Source organism: Anneissia japonica, unplaced genomic scaffold, assembly GCF_011630105.1.
Source record: "Anneissia japonica isolate Jap-2015-1 unplaced genomic scaffold, ASM1163010v1 scaffold38052_len244707_cov166, whole genome shotgun sequence".
NCBI classification, from domain to species: domain Eukaryota; kingdom Metazoa; phylum Echinodermata; class Crinoidea; order Comatulida; family Comatulidae; genus Anneissia; species Anneissia japonica.
In genome coordinates this window covers 90,115-105,271 of record NW_022697064.1, presented here as the reverse complement: position 1 = coordinate 105,271, position 15,157 = coordinate 90,115, and the positions used below count along the sequence as shown (strand labels likewise).

The 15,157-nt window shown below is 36.5% G+C and overlaps 1 protein-coding gene across 2 annotated transcripts in view; it reads right to left on the bottom strand.

Moving 5' to 3' along the window:
* Positions 1 to 3,943: 3,943 nt before the first annotated feature.
* LOC117102207 (solute carrier family 13 member 2-like) overlaps positions 3,944 to 15,157 on the bottom strand; it is a 15,236-nt gene continuing 4,022 nt past the window's right edge. The window contains exons 5-10 of one of the 2 annotated variants that reach the window (XM_033242439.1): positions 14,973 to 15,077; positions 13,954 to 14,051; positions 11,095 to 11,213; positions 7,854 to 8,015; positions 6,137 to 6,274; positions 3,944 to 5,216 (exon numbers count right to left, since the gene is read on the bottom strand). In XM_033242439.1, coding sequence (XP_033098330.1) covers positions 5,055 to 5,216; positions 6,137 to 6,274; positions 7,854 to 8,015; positions 11,095 to 11,213; positions 13,954 to 14,051; positions 14,973 to 15,077 — 784 coding nt within the window. In that variant the 3' untranslated portion in view covers positions 3,944 to 5,054. The remainder of the gene's footprint in view (positions 5,217 to 6,136; positions 6,275 to 7,853; positions 8,016 to 11,094; positions 11,214 to 13,953; positions 14,052 to 14,972; positions 15,078 to 15,157) is intronic. The other variant, XM_033242440.1, reaches the window with a different exon arrangement.

The following is a 15,157-nucleotide window of genomic DNA, read 5'->3' as shown; positions in this document are numbered from 1 at the left end:
CTAGAGTGCTGACAAGATGGCGCAGCAATGCAGAGTTATGTAAGTGTACCATCCAAGATGGCCGTCGTAGTAAAGCGCCACCTTCAGGCTTGGTATACATATTATTACATATTAATAAGCCCTCTGACTGACTATTATTTCATTAATCATAATGAGTAATGGTAATAACAAATTATTAAACTATTGTAGCCAAAACGAGGCCAAGTGAAGCATCTTATTCAAAAATAAAGTACCAAGGAATGAAAATTAAAATCGTATACATTACACCCAAACACCGCAACGCTCGAGTTTCAAACATACAGTAACTAGCTGTACTGAACTTTCTGAGTAAATTGAGGGCGCATTTGCAAACGATCACGCTTAGCGAAATTTGATTGGCTAAATCTATGGTAGCCATCTTGGATGGTACACACACAAAGTTCTGCGTATTTCGAACATCAAATACATTGCGGTTAGCGCTCTAGTATTCTTATTATACCTCTATGGTTTTAACACTGCTGTCTTTGTGGGACCTAAGCAACAATATCCAAGGGGCGGAGCTTAGCGGAAAGGTCCATTCCAGACCCCATTTTCTAACAACCAAATAACAATCTTTTTAAATTGGAGGGCAAACTGTAATATATAGCAATAATTTGGAATGCAAATACAATTCATTTATAATATGAAATTCAAAGAAAATGTAATTAAAACAATAATAGTTTTACAATATGTTCCCAATATTATTTCATGATGCAATTTTAATAAACAATTGTTTTTTTTTTAAATATTGAGCTTTCTATTGGATGGAAGCATGAAAAAAAAGGAAAAGAAATCCCTGTAGTTAAGAGTCAAAATTGACAAGATCGGTGTATACGAAGTAACACATACGGTAGGCCCAAGGTAATTCAACAAAAGGACGCACATCTCCGCTCTCGAACATAGCGCGTGCGTACAGTCCTTTGATCTTTACTGTGGCATCGACAATCCGATACTAGTTGCGAGTACAGCCGTCAATTATTAGTCTATGCGTGCCATTCGTTTTATGGTGTTAGTTTTTAATTTATTAATTTTGGGTACTTCGCAATGTCTGTTACAATTGATTTTTTTTTACCTCGAGCTTGTTAAATGCTTCTATAAACTGCAATTTGATTTGTGAAAATTGACCAAGAAAATGAAAAGTTATAGCAATTCAAAATTTACGAATTTTATAAAATTTCATGTTCTTATGTAACATTAATCTGTCATTTTGACAATGTTGGCATAATGTGCCGAGGACGAACATTTGAGTATATACGGAGCATTTATTAATTTTTTCTGCGAAGTGAGTCTCATGAACGACAATTCACCACAATTTTGGTAAAATTAATGTTGAAATGAAGAATATATTTCAGTCTAATGTTAGTGCAAAATATCATTAGGCCTTTGTAATCACCGCACGACGCGCGACTAACATGGCAACTAACACGCGCGTGGGTAAATCTTCACGTACGCTGACGGTTTATGGTCTAGTTGCTATGGTTTTTGTGACGTTCAGCGTGTAGGGACGCACGTGCGCCTAGAATGTCGATGCCAGAGTTATAACCTTTGATGTTCCGAGATGTGCGTCCTTTTGTTGAATTACCTTGGTAGGCCTATACCGATGTTCACTCTACGGATTCAGTTGAGAAAATTCTGGTTTATTGCTTAAAAGGTGTCAAAATATAAAGTTGAGTGATTTTTTTCTTATTTTCAGACTACTCTAGTTATTGTAATACAATGATATTAATGATATAAAAATTAAGTGTCCTCTATTATAGTAAGGGGTTATTTGACCATCTGGCACACTCAGAAAGTGTCCCCGTCCCTTTGGCCTAATAGGAGTGGCTATAGTGTTAAAAAGATATATTTCTCCTCGTTTCACGGAAAAGTATCCCCTTGATAGATGTTTCACCTGAATATGGGTGTCCGAAAGAAGATTTCTACTAGTAACAAATAAACACTCAATGTTCTCAACCTTCTAAGACTAGACATAATTGCACTCATAACATATTTATTCGAATTAATATTTATATATAGAGGGTTTTGAAGGTTTATAAAGACTTTTCGATTTCGATATTGCTTTTGCCTCTAAAAGCTACTTTAATATTTATTGAATAAACACAAACGTTCGTTTATAGTATTTTTTTTCATATGCTACCAATTTCAATACCATATTAGTACAGTTAACAGCTCATCAGTGTTTTTTTTTATTCTAGTATAACTCAAATACACATCCTCTCATTGAGTAGACACTCATGGAACGTATTGAAAATGTGGAGTGTTGCTTAAGTCCAACGATTACTGGGCGAAGAGAAATAGCCTCCAAATAGTAGGCCTATCATGATGGAAAATACAGTATCGTTCTACACTGAGGTTATATTTGTGTAGGCCGGGGGTTACTCGAATAAAACAAAAATATACAAGGAGTACCGGTAATCCATAATTATCATCGGTTTGGCGCAGCAGTTCGTTTTCTGAAACTTGAATAAGGTCGGAGGCCGTTCAATTCCTCGCAGTGTGTTTTGGACAGTGTGTCCTTCGACAAAACTTTACCTACCGGACTATCACTCTCCACCCAGACACATGGGCGTCGATCGGTGGGGGACAGGGGGACACGTCCCCCTCCCCACTTTTCAAAGTAGGGGGACATCATATCGATTGCCCCCCCCCCCACTTTTCACCAATCTTCTGTAATTAAAACCCCACTTTTAGAAGCGAATGGAAAGAATAACGATTACGCATTACTGTCATGAAATTTGTCCGTTCACTTTTACAAGTGCGGCACGTTCCGGACCAAAAACTGAGTAAAAACGTAATTGTTTAAAGGCCTAAATTTCGTAACCACATCAGAACCATAGGTCGATTTTATGGGTGCAGCGGTTATCAGAGGCTAATTTTATTTTGAAAACAACGTACTGAAATTGTTAAAATTGGAAGCGTGTATACTTATATAGGCCAATATTTTTACAAACTCAAAAGTGTACAATTTATACTATAAACGATTTATTCCTTTTGTATATATGACCCGTACGTATATACTAGTGTTTAATATTATCTACATACATAGGATTACTGTTTTTCCTAATTTCAAAAAATTATAGTTAGTCAATTGAATTTTATATAGCCATTATTAAACAATACCGTAATTATACAGCCTTTGACACGGACATGTCTATCTATTTCGATTTTTAGTGATACCAAAAGTTTACAAACTCCAGTGTTACGTTGACGCAATCTTGCAATGACGTCATAATAATCAGTGGCGGATTTAAGTGGGCCGAGCCGACCCTAAATTTTTCAAAATTATTTTTTTTTAAATGGAATAAAAACAAAGAAAAATTATAATTAGAATTTAGGTCTGAGAGTGCCATTTCCGACAATCTAGAGGTGTCATAATCATAAATTTTCTTTCCTCAGCTCCAACCATGGTGGAGCCGGCTGAAGTGATCTAGTTTCCCAATTTGTGCCAGTTCCTCACTGCCCCACCCCCTATATTTTGCTTTCCTGGAGCCGCCACTTATAATGATAAATTAAGTTAATCACCGTTATGTTTGTGAAATCAAAATGCTAACTAATGTTTTGTTGCTCCTTATCTCCCTAGTATTATTTGATCGTAAATTAGACGGTATTATTTCCACTCACAATAGCGTAGTCGCAATATTACTTGCACAAAAGTGAAATTCAAAAAGAGGAGAAAAGTAAAAACCTCTTGATTGATTTTAAAGGTGCTGTACATGCGAAAAGACTAAATAAATTACTGTTTTAGGTTTATCTTATTTGTTTTTTCATGGTTCGAATTTTGAATACGTCACAAGCTAATCAGTAGATAATAAATAATTATTTTTATGAATGTTAGTTTGCACGAGATACATAATTATGACTAAAAGGATAATTTAAAAAACTTTTTATGATGAGTATTTTAGTGGCAGATTCAAGGGGCCAGCCGACACACCATCTCCCCTTTTTTTAATTTAAAAGTGGAGAAAGATAAAAATTATATTCAAATGCAGTCTGAGAGTGCCATTTCCGACCAACTAGAGGTGCCATAATCATACAATTTTTTTTAATTAGGATTTTAAGCCCGGCTAGACATCCTTTTCCACCTTTCTTTAGCTTAAATATGCCTATATATAGGCCTATCTCATTAACCTTTCCTCAGGCTTTCGTCAAACACACATTTTGTGTCTTAGAAAAGTCAGGATCAGAAAGTTTATAAGATGTGTTCTGTCGAAATTCTTTAAAAATGTTTCGCAATCAGAATATTTGGAGGACGTGGCCCCCTTATCGAGCTGCTGTAGGTGCACACGTGCTTGCTAGTCCGTCGCAGCCTTGACCAGTCAACGACTCGCTTAGAAGTACAATAATTTCTCCTAAGAGAATAGGATTCTGCTAATCGCTGACACAGGAATATGGGAGGAATTATAACATGGATTATTTTTCATATTTCGCGAAAAAACAATATATTATCACATTACTAAAAGTCTAAAAAAAAAATCCGTGTTTGTTCCCATTATGTTCTATTTCGACGCCCACGCAGCCTACATTCGGTTCGACACAATGCACTGTACCTTGATTATTACACAGAATAATCTTTGAATTTACCAAACCATACCAAAAAGAATAATACGAATTATTATACATATTATTCATTTTGGAATAATAATAATAATAATAATAATAATAATAATAATAATAATAATAATAATAATAATAATAATAATAATAATAATAATAATACGAATTACGATCAATCAAAATACATAAAAAGTTCCAGCTCATATATAATTACCGTAGCCTATATATTAAAGTTGATCAAAAAACACAAAACACCCCTAACATTTTAGACAACAAAAATAGGCCTGGATCTTTCTGAAAATTGTTATTGCGTGAGTGTTACGCCAAGATCGGCAATATTACCAGTAGGCCTAAAATATAGGTTCACACTAAACGCAATCAAACGCGTTTGACTCACAAACTCAATACTCTTTTAAGTGTGAACCACTTAAACTTAGAACTAGCTTAATAATATAACATCATTTAGATTTTAAGATATGTTGTTATACGACAGATATATTAGCTATGGTTTCGACAGTGGTGATTGCATCTGATTTCACCCACTCTGGAAACGAATGAACGTCAAACATTGCACTTCCAAGTGTATTCATGTTGATGTTCGCTACCACGATACATATGACGTTCAAAATAGCCCCCGCTTTCACCTGGAAAATGTAGAAAATTAACAAAAGCAAAACATTAATTTCAACAAAAAACAAGTTCTCGAAATCTCGAAAAGGCTACGATGAGGGCAGTATAATAAAAGCAGTAGATCTAAAAAAGATCGATTAATCAATCAACTATTAATCAATCAGCCGAGTGTTTCAGCTCCTCGTGAGGGCAGTATAATAGAGGCAGTAGAACTAAAAAAGATCTATTAATCAATCAACTATTAATTAATTAGCCTCCTGAGGGCAGTATAATAGAGGTAGTAGAACTAAAAAAGATCTATTAATCAATCAACTATTAATAAATTAGCCTCCTGAGGGCAGTATAATAGAGGTAGTAGTAACTAAAAAAGATCTATTAATCAATCAACTATTAATCAATCAGCCTCATGAGGGCAGCATAATAGAGGCAGAAGATCTAAAAAAGATATATTAATATATATATATATATTAATTATTATATTATATTAGTGTTTCTGGATCTTCTCATTAGAGCTAAAAATTGTATAGCAGAACTTTGACGGACGGGGATATACCGTACTGAAAGTCGTATTTTGAGGCCCGGTGTACATTTATATGACTATCGATAAGCTGAAGAAGAATTATGCAAATTGTTTTGAATCTTTATTCTTGACTGTGGGTAGTATAATGAAACTTGATTGGTTCAATCGTTTTTAATGTTTCAAATAATTAATTTTAAAATAGAACTAGAGCAGTCATGGGCCGACCAGCTATGAAACTTTGCGTCGTCATATTTTAAAAATGTCATTAATGTTCAAATGGAGTCTTGAACGGGCACTTTGAGCTGAGGGTTTGGCCCTCCTCCCCCAGTTCCCCCCCCCCCTTACCAAGAAGCTCATGTGTGCCATAGATAATTATTATGTGAACTCATCGGAATATCCTCTCAAATATCTTACCATATCCATAACAGTCAACGATCCGTAAGAGAATGCAATCGCGTTTGGTGCCGTGGCTACTGGCAGCATAAATGCAAAAGAACAAGCGATGGCTGCGGTCAATACAAAGTACAAGGGGTTGACACCGATTCCAATGGCCTGCAAATATAGGAACAGTAATTAAACTCCTATATGAGAAAAATATTTTAAAATACCATCGAGTGTCCAATGTAAATGAAGATGACCACGTATTGGGACACCAAGTGGCGAATACATGAATTTCTTCGCTAGGGGTGCGAGTGGCAATTGAGGGGACCTATGGGGTTCAGGTGTTCCCTTATCTATTTTGAGTGTATCCCTGAAGGCTCCGGAGTTTTATTTCACACTTGGCGGGGTAGGGGAGGGTGCACCTATTTTGCCATCTGTTGGGTCCACCACATCCTCGGTGGCGAAACGAAAAAGGAAACGAGAATTGAAGAATCTCATCAACTAAGCATTAATCATCCAAATTACATTGTCAGTATTTTATGAATCGTAAGTTCTTCTACAATATTTTTATATTCTTGAAATATCATACATTATTCTCCGTCGACGGTTTGTTTATACTGCAACCCACGTTTACGATTACCTTCTAATGTGTAGGCCTACTGCATTATAACAATTCGCTAGATTAAGTCTGGTTTCCATAGAATCGCTACACAGTCACTACATCGTTTTCGCTGCAATCCTTGCATTGCGTAGCTGTCCCCGACGCAATCGGGAAACGCTCCCAGATTTAACTGACCAAGCAGCGCCGCCAAAGGAGTCGGCGTAGCGTGTAGCGATTTTTATGGAAACAGACTTTAAAGATGTACTGTCCTTGAAAATTACCAAAATCATAAAAAATAATTTTTTAAATGAACTTGCTCATTTTGCAGTAACATACAAATTATAACTGGATAATTATAATAAAGATAATAAAACACTTCCAGTGACTGGAAGTGTTTTTATCATTTTTTCGCTGTAAAATGATGGTTTTTGTGGGTAAGCGTTTTTTAAATACACTAATTTCTATGTTCAAGTTGATAATTTGTATGTTACTTCAAAATGGGCAAGTAAATTTCAAAAATGATTTTTATGGTTTGTTTTTGTTTTTTGCTAGGGACAGTACATCTTTAAGCAAAATATAAAAGAATAAAAGTCCACAACAACAAAGTCCCATTCATGATGTGCCTATAAAATTATGGTCAGGGTGTGATGTCATCATGACCATATTTAGACATTTCACATGCTTTGCCAAAAAAATTTAATACTCTGGACATGGCTTAGCATTCCAATCTTGCAATATGACGTCACATTGAAGCAATTATTTACCTAATTACTGTATCCACATTTATATTTACTTTCTCGATATGTAACTTTGTATGACGTTCATGACAACATTCAACACTCTACTGTAATAATTTGTGTATTTTATGAAGTCGGGCACTCACTGCATCGTACGACGGTTGTACGACCGTCGGCCGACGAATCCAACTTCGCTCCGTGTGAGCGCTAGACGACGTGGCGCCGTCTGCTGATTGTCGGCGACAGTTAAACGAATCGAATCGGTATTAAAAACGATCCGTTGCGCACGTCGTGGTTTGTTGCGTTCTTCATAGAATCGCGTCGGCCGACCGGGTGGCCGACGATCGACCGGGTGGCCGACGACCGCCGGGCGCAGTGAGTGCTGGGCTTAACAATCAAAAAGTTTACATACCAATTCCGCCATGAGTGGAAGGAATATGTTGGCAGTTGAGGTATTGCTGGTGAATTCAGTAATGAACGCGATGAGAATTGTGATTAAGAAAAGAATAACTGCTGGGGGAATCTGATCAAGACCAGATAATTGGACCCCGATCCACTTTGACAACCCAGACTCCTGTAACAAAAATAACATGAAAAGTCCTTTGAAAACGATCATAATGTGGGCAGTGGCGACTGCAGCGTACGGTAAGTCCGAGGGATTTCCCCCAGTGGACAAGCATTATACTGTACTTTTTTGTCGTCCGCCGCCAAGACGAGGTCGTTGAGCCAAAACGTATTAGTTTGCCGGCCCGAACAAAGTTATTATAATTGCAAATTAGTTTAAAAGCACACTTTTACACCTAACAATAAAATCCCTCCCCATCAATCCCGCCAGAGGTTTATTCTGGGACTCTGTTTTGCTCTTGGTTGAAACCCCTCACCCCGCCTCCCAACACCCGAACTTTTTGAAGTTATTGGATCCCCTATCGGTATATTTGCCATTGATGGGAGCTGATAGAGCATCGGTTGCGTTGCGCTCTCTCAACATAAGTGATGTCGGCAGGCATAGCCGCATAACATTGCGGTGCATTTGAGGATTAAAGTTTAGATTTACGTGAATGATGTTCACAATCTAATGGAAAAGTTGCACCAAAAATGACCGGAACCATCATTTCAACATTTGACCCTAAATATGGGTTATCCATATCTCGATAACCACTAATCGTAGAAATGAAATGATGATGGTGGTGGTGATGGTGAGTGATGATAATGGCGAAAGTGATGATAATGACAATAAAATCGACAAAGATAAGAATATTAATATACATTTTGGTAGGCTTTGAATTACTTGAACAGAATTCACAACATTAGTAAGCCATTCCAAAACCAAGGGTAGGGCCTACTTATCAACCTGAACTTAGGAGGAATTCAGAAGAAAAAAAACTGCGGGAAATGCTGCCTCCCTGTTGAGTGTAGCATATATTAATTTTCCACAATAGAGTGGAGGTGCTAATAATGATAATTACAACAATAATACGATAACAATATCAATATAAGATCAAGTTAAAAACAAGCTTTGGTTAGAAATTATAATTCAACATGAATAAAAGCCATTCCAAGACCAATGTTACTTGTCAACCCGAACTTACGAGGAATTCGGAAAAAAACTAGGAGTAATGTTTTGTGTAGCATTTATGTTAATTTTACACGAGATTGATTGAAAGGAGTTGGGTAAAGGTTTTAATGAGGGCTATTGAGTCTTGTCGGGGCAGACATGAAATCAAGACTTGAAATTGAGCAAATAGCACGACTTTTTTCGAGGACCTCATAAACCCCAGTAGGCCTATTCGTCTAGCCCCTAAAGAGTCAGCTGCTAAATATAGACCACTGAAGATGTTATAATGATCAACTCGGCCGGGCGGTCGCCCTCATAAAATATAAGGTTAGCATGTAGGCCTCGGCTTAATATTCGATGATAATGTGATATCCACACGTTAAGGTCAAGGGTTAATCAGTCGGGGGGTCGGGTAATACTTAAACTTTATTTAAACAATTTAAATTAGGAGTATACAGGTCTTCTCAGTAATTGGAAAATCATATTATAATTGTGAGTGGCTGATTGTACCGTATAGTCTGCGAATTGTCAAGTATATTCAGGTAGTAGTTACAACTGCATTTAATTGGTAATACTGTATTGTATTTTGAATATTAAAGCCCCATTCCCGGCAAAATTTCAATTTTTAAGAAAAATCTGATTTTTGTATAATGTTATAAAGATTTATAAATATAATACGGAATTGCTAGTTTAACTGAATTTAGACATTCCTAAGAATGAAAAAAATGTAAAATAAGACTGAAATTTGATTTTTTGTGTTCCACACAAAAAATAAATGCGGATGAATTTTTCATGTTCTTTTTGCGATAGGTCGTGAGAAGAAATATCGTAGGCGCCGAAAACATTAGCCTATCCAACGCTGCTGGCTAGGCCTAGCCTTACCTCGATTTTAGGTTCTGTTATCACACATAAAAACGGCCGACATGATATTTTCCGTTGCTAGATTGACACTTGTGAAATATAATATTTCATAGGAATTATTTCAAATTTGTTAAAAAACTGATTCTGACTGAGATTTTGACACTTAAACAAACATATCTCAGCCTAACCGAACGACCGCATTGTGCGAGATGCGAAGTACAAAAAGTAATCTCATTAGAGAGGGTGCACTTTATTGACGGTATGGGTGAAGAAGAGGAGCGGACTCTGACCGCAAGAAAATCTAACAGTGAAATCATTTTGAGTCCCTTAACCCTCTCTCGGACTTAATTGATGAAATTGATAATAGGAAGTTTGGCAAAATCGCAAATTACTACAAAAAATAAATAAATAAATAAAATTAGCTTTTCCAATATGTCCGTCCATGGTCAGGCGTGCGCGCGTACAACTGTCTCTTATACACATAGGTAGTAGTTACAACTGTATTTAATTGGTAATACTGTATTGTATTTTGAATATTAAAATGAAATTTATTCCGATATTATGAATCCGATTATCCGATAAAGTGAATCCGATTGGTGGGTGTGCAATGAGTAAATTAGAAAAATTAAGTGACTTATGATGAATAGGATCATGAATTGATGACTTAAAACTAGAGCAGCCACTCCATAAAGTGTATAATGGCCGAAAATGCAGCATCCTCCTCGTGGGCCGCAATGTGTGCTTGGCTTAAACGTCACAGTCAACTGCTTAAAAGAATATACATATAAATATAATTTTAGATATACGCGTACCGCATATAATAAAGTAAGACCGTATTAATAATGCGTGGGTGGGAAGAACAGTAGGTGTAGCTAAGATTTGGAAAAACGGAAATTCTCCGCCCAAGATCGGACATTGGCTACTCCTACTCAAGTGAACTTGCACGCAGATACGCCTTGGCCTTGTTATCGTTAAAGTGACGTCATAATTAAATAGTACTGCTCGAATTAAAAACCTACACAACCTCGGCCACACGTAAAGCACGTAAAGTTGAATGTACGAGTTAAAGTTCCAAGCTCTGGCTTACCGTAAAATATTTTTTTATAAATTCTTAAAACCTCAAAAGCCTCATATTAGATTGCTAAGTAGTTTATAATATCATTTCACTTTAATTCGCCATTAAATATCCGATTTTCCAGATTAAGATTAATTTTGACCGAGAAATAGAATGCAGTACCTTGCAAGCCTCCGCCATTGCGAATCCTCCGCCCAGCAGAATTATTACATTCCATGCCATCTTCTGATGTACGGCAGCCCATGTCAAGATGGATCCGCAATCCGAATTAGAAGAGGATTCTATAAAACGACACAAAAATCGACATATAGTAATTGAATGGTATCGATTATTCACGTGTATTACAAAATAGTCCCTAAAGGGCGCTTTTGTGAGGGATAATTAAGTCGCTAAAATACTTTACATGGGACGCTGAAATAAGACAAAAAGTCGGGGCACATCGTCGACCGACAGTCTTCGACACAATATTCCATAAAGTCAGGCGCTCAGTGCGCCCGACGGCAATTTGAGGCGAAGCTTTAATTCGTCGACCGACGGTCGTACGATGTACTGAGTGTCCTGCTTTAAGCCACAACGTAACAACGATGGGCGCGCGACCTATCTTTCACAACGACGATCCGTTTACAACCGATAATCAGTAGACGGCATTGCGTCGTCAATAGAGAGCGGAGATAGAATCGTGGGCCGCAATGTGTGCTTGGCTTAAACGTCACAGTCAACTGCTTAAAAGAATATACATATAAATAATAAATATAAACATTATTAAACACAACTCCCATGTATATTGTCTCATACAAAATACAAAAAGAAAGAAAGAAAAAGAAAAAAAAATCATAAAAATCATTTTAAAATCAACTTGCTCATTTCCGAAGTAGCATACAATTGATCATCTTTAACGTAGAAATTAATGTATTTAAACAATGTTTACCCACAATTTTACAGCGAAACATTATAGAAACACTAACAGCACTTGTATTATTTTTATTATCATTATTCAGTATAAAAATCAGGATACACATTTTTTTATTCAATAATGTTTATGCTCAAGTTAATAATTTGTATTTACTACAAAATGAGCAAGCTAGTTTCGAAATTATTTTTTTATGATTTTGTTTTCGTTTCCAAGAGAAATGCATATTTAAGCACTTAAAAAATAAATGAAGCAATAAAAACAAGCAAAAAATAAGCAAAACATTGAAACATGGAGCTGGCAATTCGTGCTTTTTGAAAATAAAAAGGTTTATCCTAAAATTTCTCCTAAAGTTGTAAAAAACAGCTGGCATGTTGATGCAATAATTTATGGACCAGGTCATTTTACCAGAACACCTGAACATTCTAATACAAAGCGACCTTTATTATCTTTTAATGTCAGGTTCATGCTATTTTTACATATCTTAGACATTCCTTGCTGAATTAAGCCTATTGCCCTTAAGGGTTATATATTGATCAATGTGCGATTTAGGTTCAGTAGAACAGAAAAAACACGCAATTTGAAATTTTGACAAAATAAAACACACCCAGCGGCAAATCACTCTCTGAGGACGATTATTCTGAGAATGGATGAAATATTTGAGGACATGTAAGTTGCCAACTGTAAAACGAAAGCAGCTGTTTTCTTAAAAATGTGAAAAAATGTTCGATTAAAAAACAATGATAGCTCATTTAAAACAACATTCGAAGTCGTCTAGTAAATTTAGAAATATAAGCGGTAGGGCTACTAATAATGATTAATAGCAGGGGCGGATCCAGGATTTAAAATAGGGGGGTTGAAAATGTTTCCAAAAAAAAACCCAAAATGAAAGGAGGGTCGGGGGTCCTCACCCGGGAAAATTTTGATTCCTAGTTGGCCGGAAACCAGCTTTCCCGACTTCTGAGGAGTCTTTTAATGACCTTTAGTTAATTCTTCAAAATTCAAAGTTTTCCCACTCTTGAAAAAAGGTCAGGTAATTTTATCTCATTCTTTAGGCCTATCATACAGGGAAAAAAATCGAAGACAGACAATATATTATTATATTCCAACAACATTGAGTAGTTAGATATGTAGTCTTTCTTCCATGGATCGATGAACCGATAGGCATGAAGAACACGCTTTCGTACATAAATTATTAAGATGGCGAACCAAAAACAGTGTATATAATTTATTTAATTGAAAAACTAGTTGGGCTAGGCCTAGTTTGTCTAATCTTCCAACCTATGCCTAGTTAGGTTAGCATGCCTTTTGTAAGCCGGACCAAGTTGTATTTTGTTACGTTTTTTCACAGATGGGGGTTCGTCCAAACCCATTGAACCGTAGTTCGGTAGACCTATCATAGGTTACCGGTATATCATCGTAAATAAACGTTTGTAAAGAAATACTTGTCTCACCATTGTGTTATATTTTAACACTGTATCTTTTTTTATTTAAAATTTCTCATAGTGTTTCTCTCGATTAATCGCCGCGGCGCTTATTCTAGAGCGGCGCTTAACGAAAAAAAAAATAACGTTTGGTGCGGCGTTTATTCGAGAGCGGCGCTTATTCGAGCATTTACGGTAGTTTTATATAGCGCCGCGTTCATCAAATAAGATGCTCAGGGCGCTTGATTATGTGGACTAGGAACTCGATCAATGACTTCTTCGCCCCACTACAGGGGCTGTCTGTACCAGTACACCGGGATATCCCCTACCCGTCTCGAATGATGTGCTGGATTCTTTATTATGCAAATTAAAATGTTTTTGTTTATTTTATTTATTTATACTTTAACCTGGGTAACCTGGAGCATTGTTATCCACCAGGTTCCAGCAACACATACAATAAAATACAATCAAATGACAAAGCTCAAGAGAAAAGTACAAAGACAATCGATATTATCGTGATTAATTGATCGATCGGTTGAACTATTTATCGATTGATTGACCGATCGACCTATTAATCGATCGTTCGACCGATCGATTCATCGATCGATAGAATTATTGAGTGACTATCCGATTAACTGATTCAATGAATGATTGATATCGATAGATAATGATAATTTTCAAATTTACCGTCTGCTGGATTGCGGCAAGTCCACGTCGGTGCTTCAAGCGGGAACATGAACAGGCTAATGGCGATGAACATCGCACAAGTGGAATCCGTAACATACCTTCAAGTACGATAACATTACATAATAATTGAATTTAAAATAAGAAAAATTAATTAAAATTAAACAAAATTCAATTTGGTTAGATTGCTCCTCTTAATTGACCTTTCCAGAGTGCCAATCAAACCGAACAGCTGACCAATGAGATTAATTCTAGAAATACACGCGTGTCTAACAAGCACACGTGTACTTGTCCTACAAACGCACGTGTATAGGTACATTTTACGCTATCTTCTTGTCCTACAAACGCACGTGTATAGGTACATTTTACGCTATCTTTTTGTGGGATCTTAAGGGCAACTCAGACAGCGTCGGCCAACGCAGCCCGACCCGATTTATCGTCGGGGACAGTCTTAAGCCGTCGTGAGAAATATTAAACATGTTTAATATTCTACTACGCGACTACCCCCGACACCATCGCGTCTGCTTTGAACTCACACAGACCCGACGCGACAACAAATCGCGTCGGGCTGCGTCGGCCGACGCTGTCTGAGTTGGCCTTTAGCAACAATATCCCAGGGGTGGGGCTTAGCGGAAGGCCCATTACGATTAAGTTTAAAATCTATATTATTGGCTGGGTCCTACTGGACCCAGCCAATGGAAGAAAGATAGAAAGAAAAAAAGATATCCGTTTTGTATTGTTACGAAAGAATAATGATTTTGAAGAAATTTTACAAGAAAATTTACATATAATTATATAATGTCTTGGTAAGATCGCATCTCTATTGGGTTTGAAAGACACACATATTATACACAAAGATACTTTGATAATACCAAAAATCAATTAAAAAAATGTTGGTTTTTTTTAAATTTCTTATTTAATTTTTTTCCTACTTGTTTGCTGCACAAACTAGGTTATCGCTGTTTATGGGTGAAGGTCCAGAAAAACATGAGAGATTATAAAATAAATATAGGTCAACTTACTTATCTTTAAACAAAACTGACCAACCAGAAATGAATTTAGGATCACGTGTTAACCATAAAAGCATGAGAACAACAAAGTGGGCCAGAACTGCTTTCTCTGCGAAACTGGAAAAAATATATTAAAAGATAAAGCTTCATGTGTGTTTGTAAACAAACCATCAGCAGTGGCTTATCTAGAAGTCTTG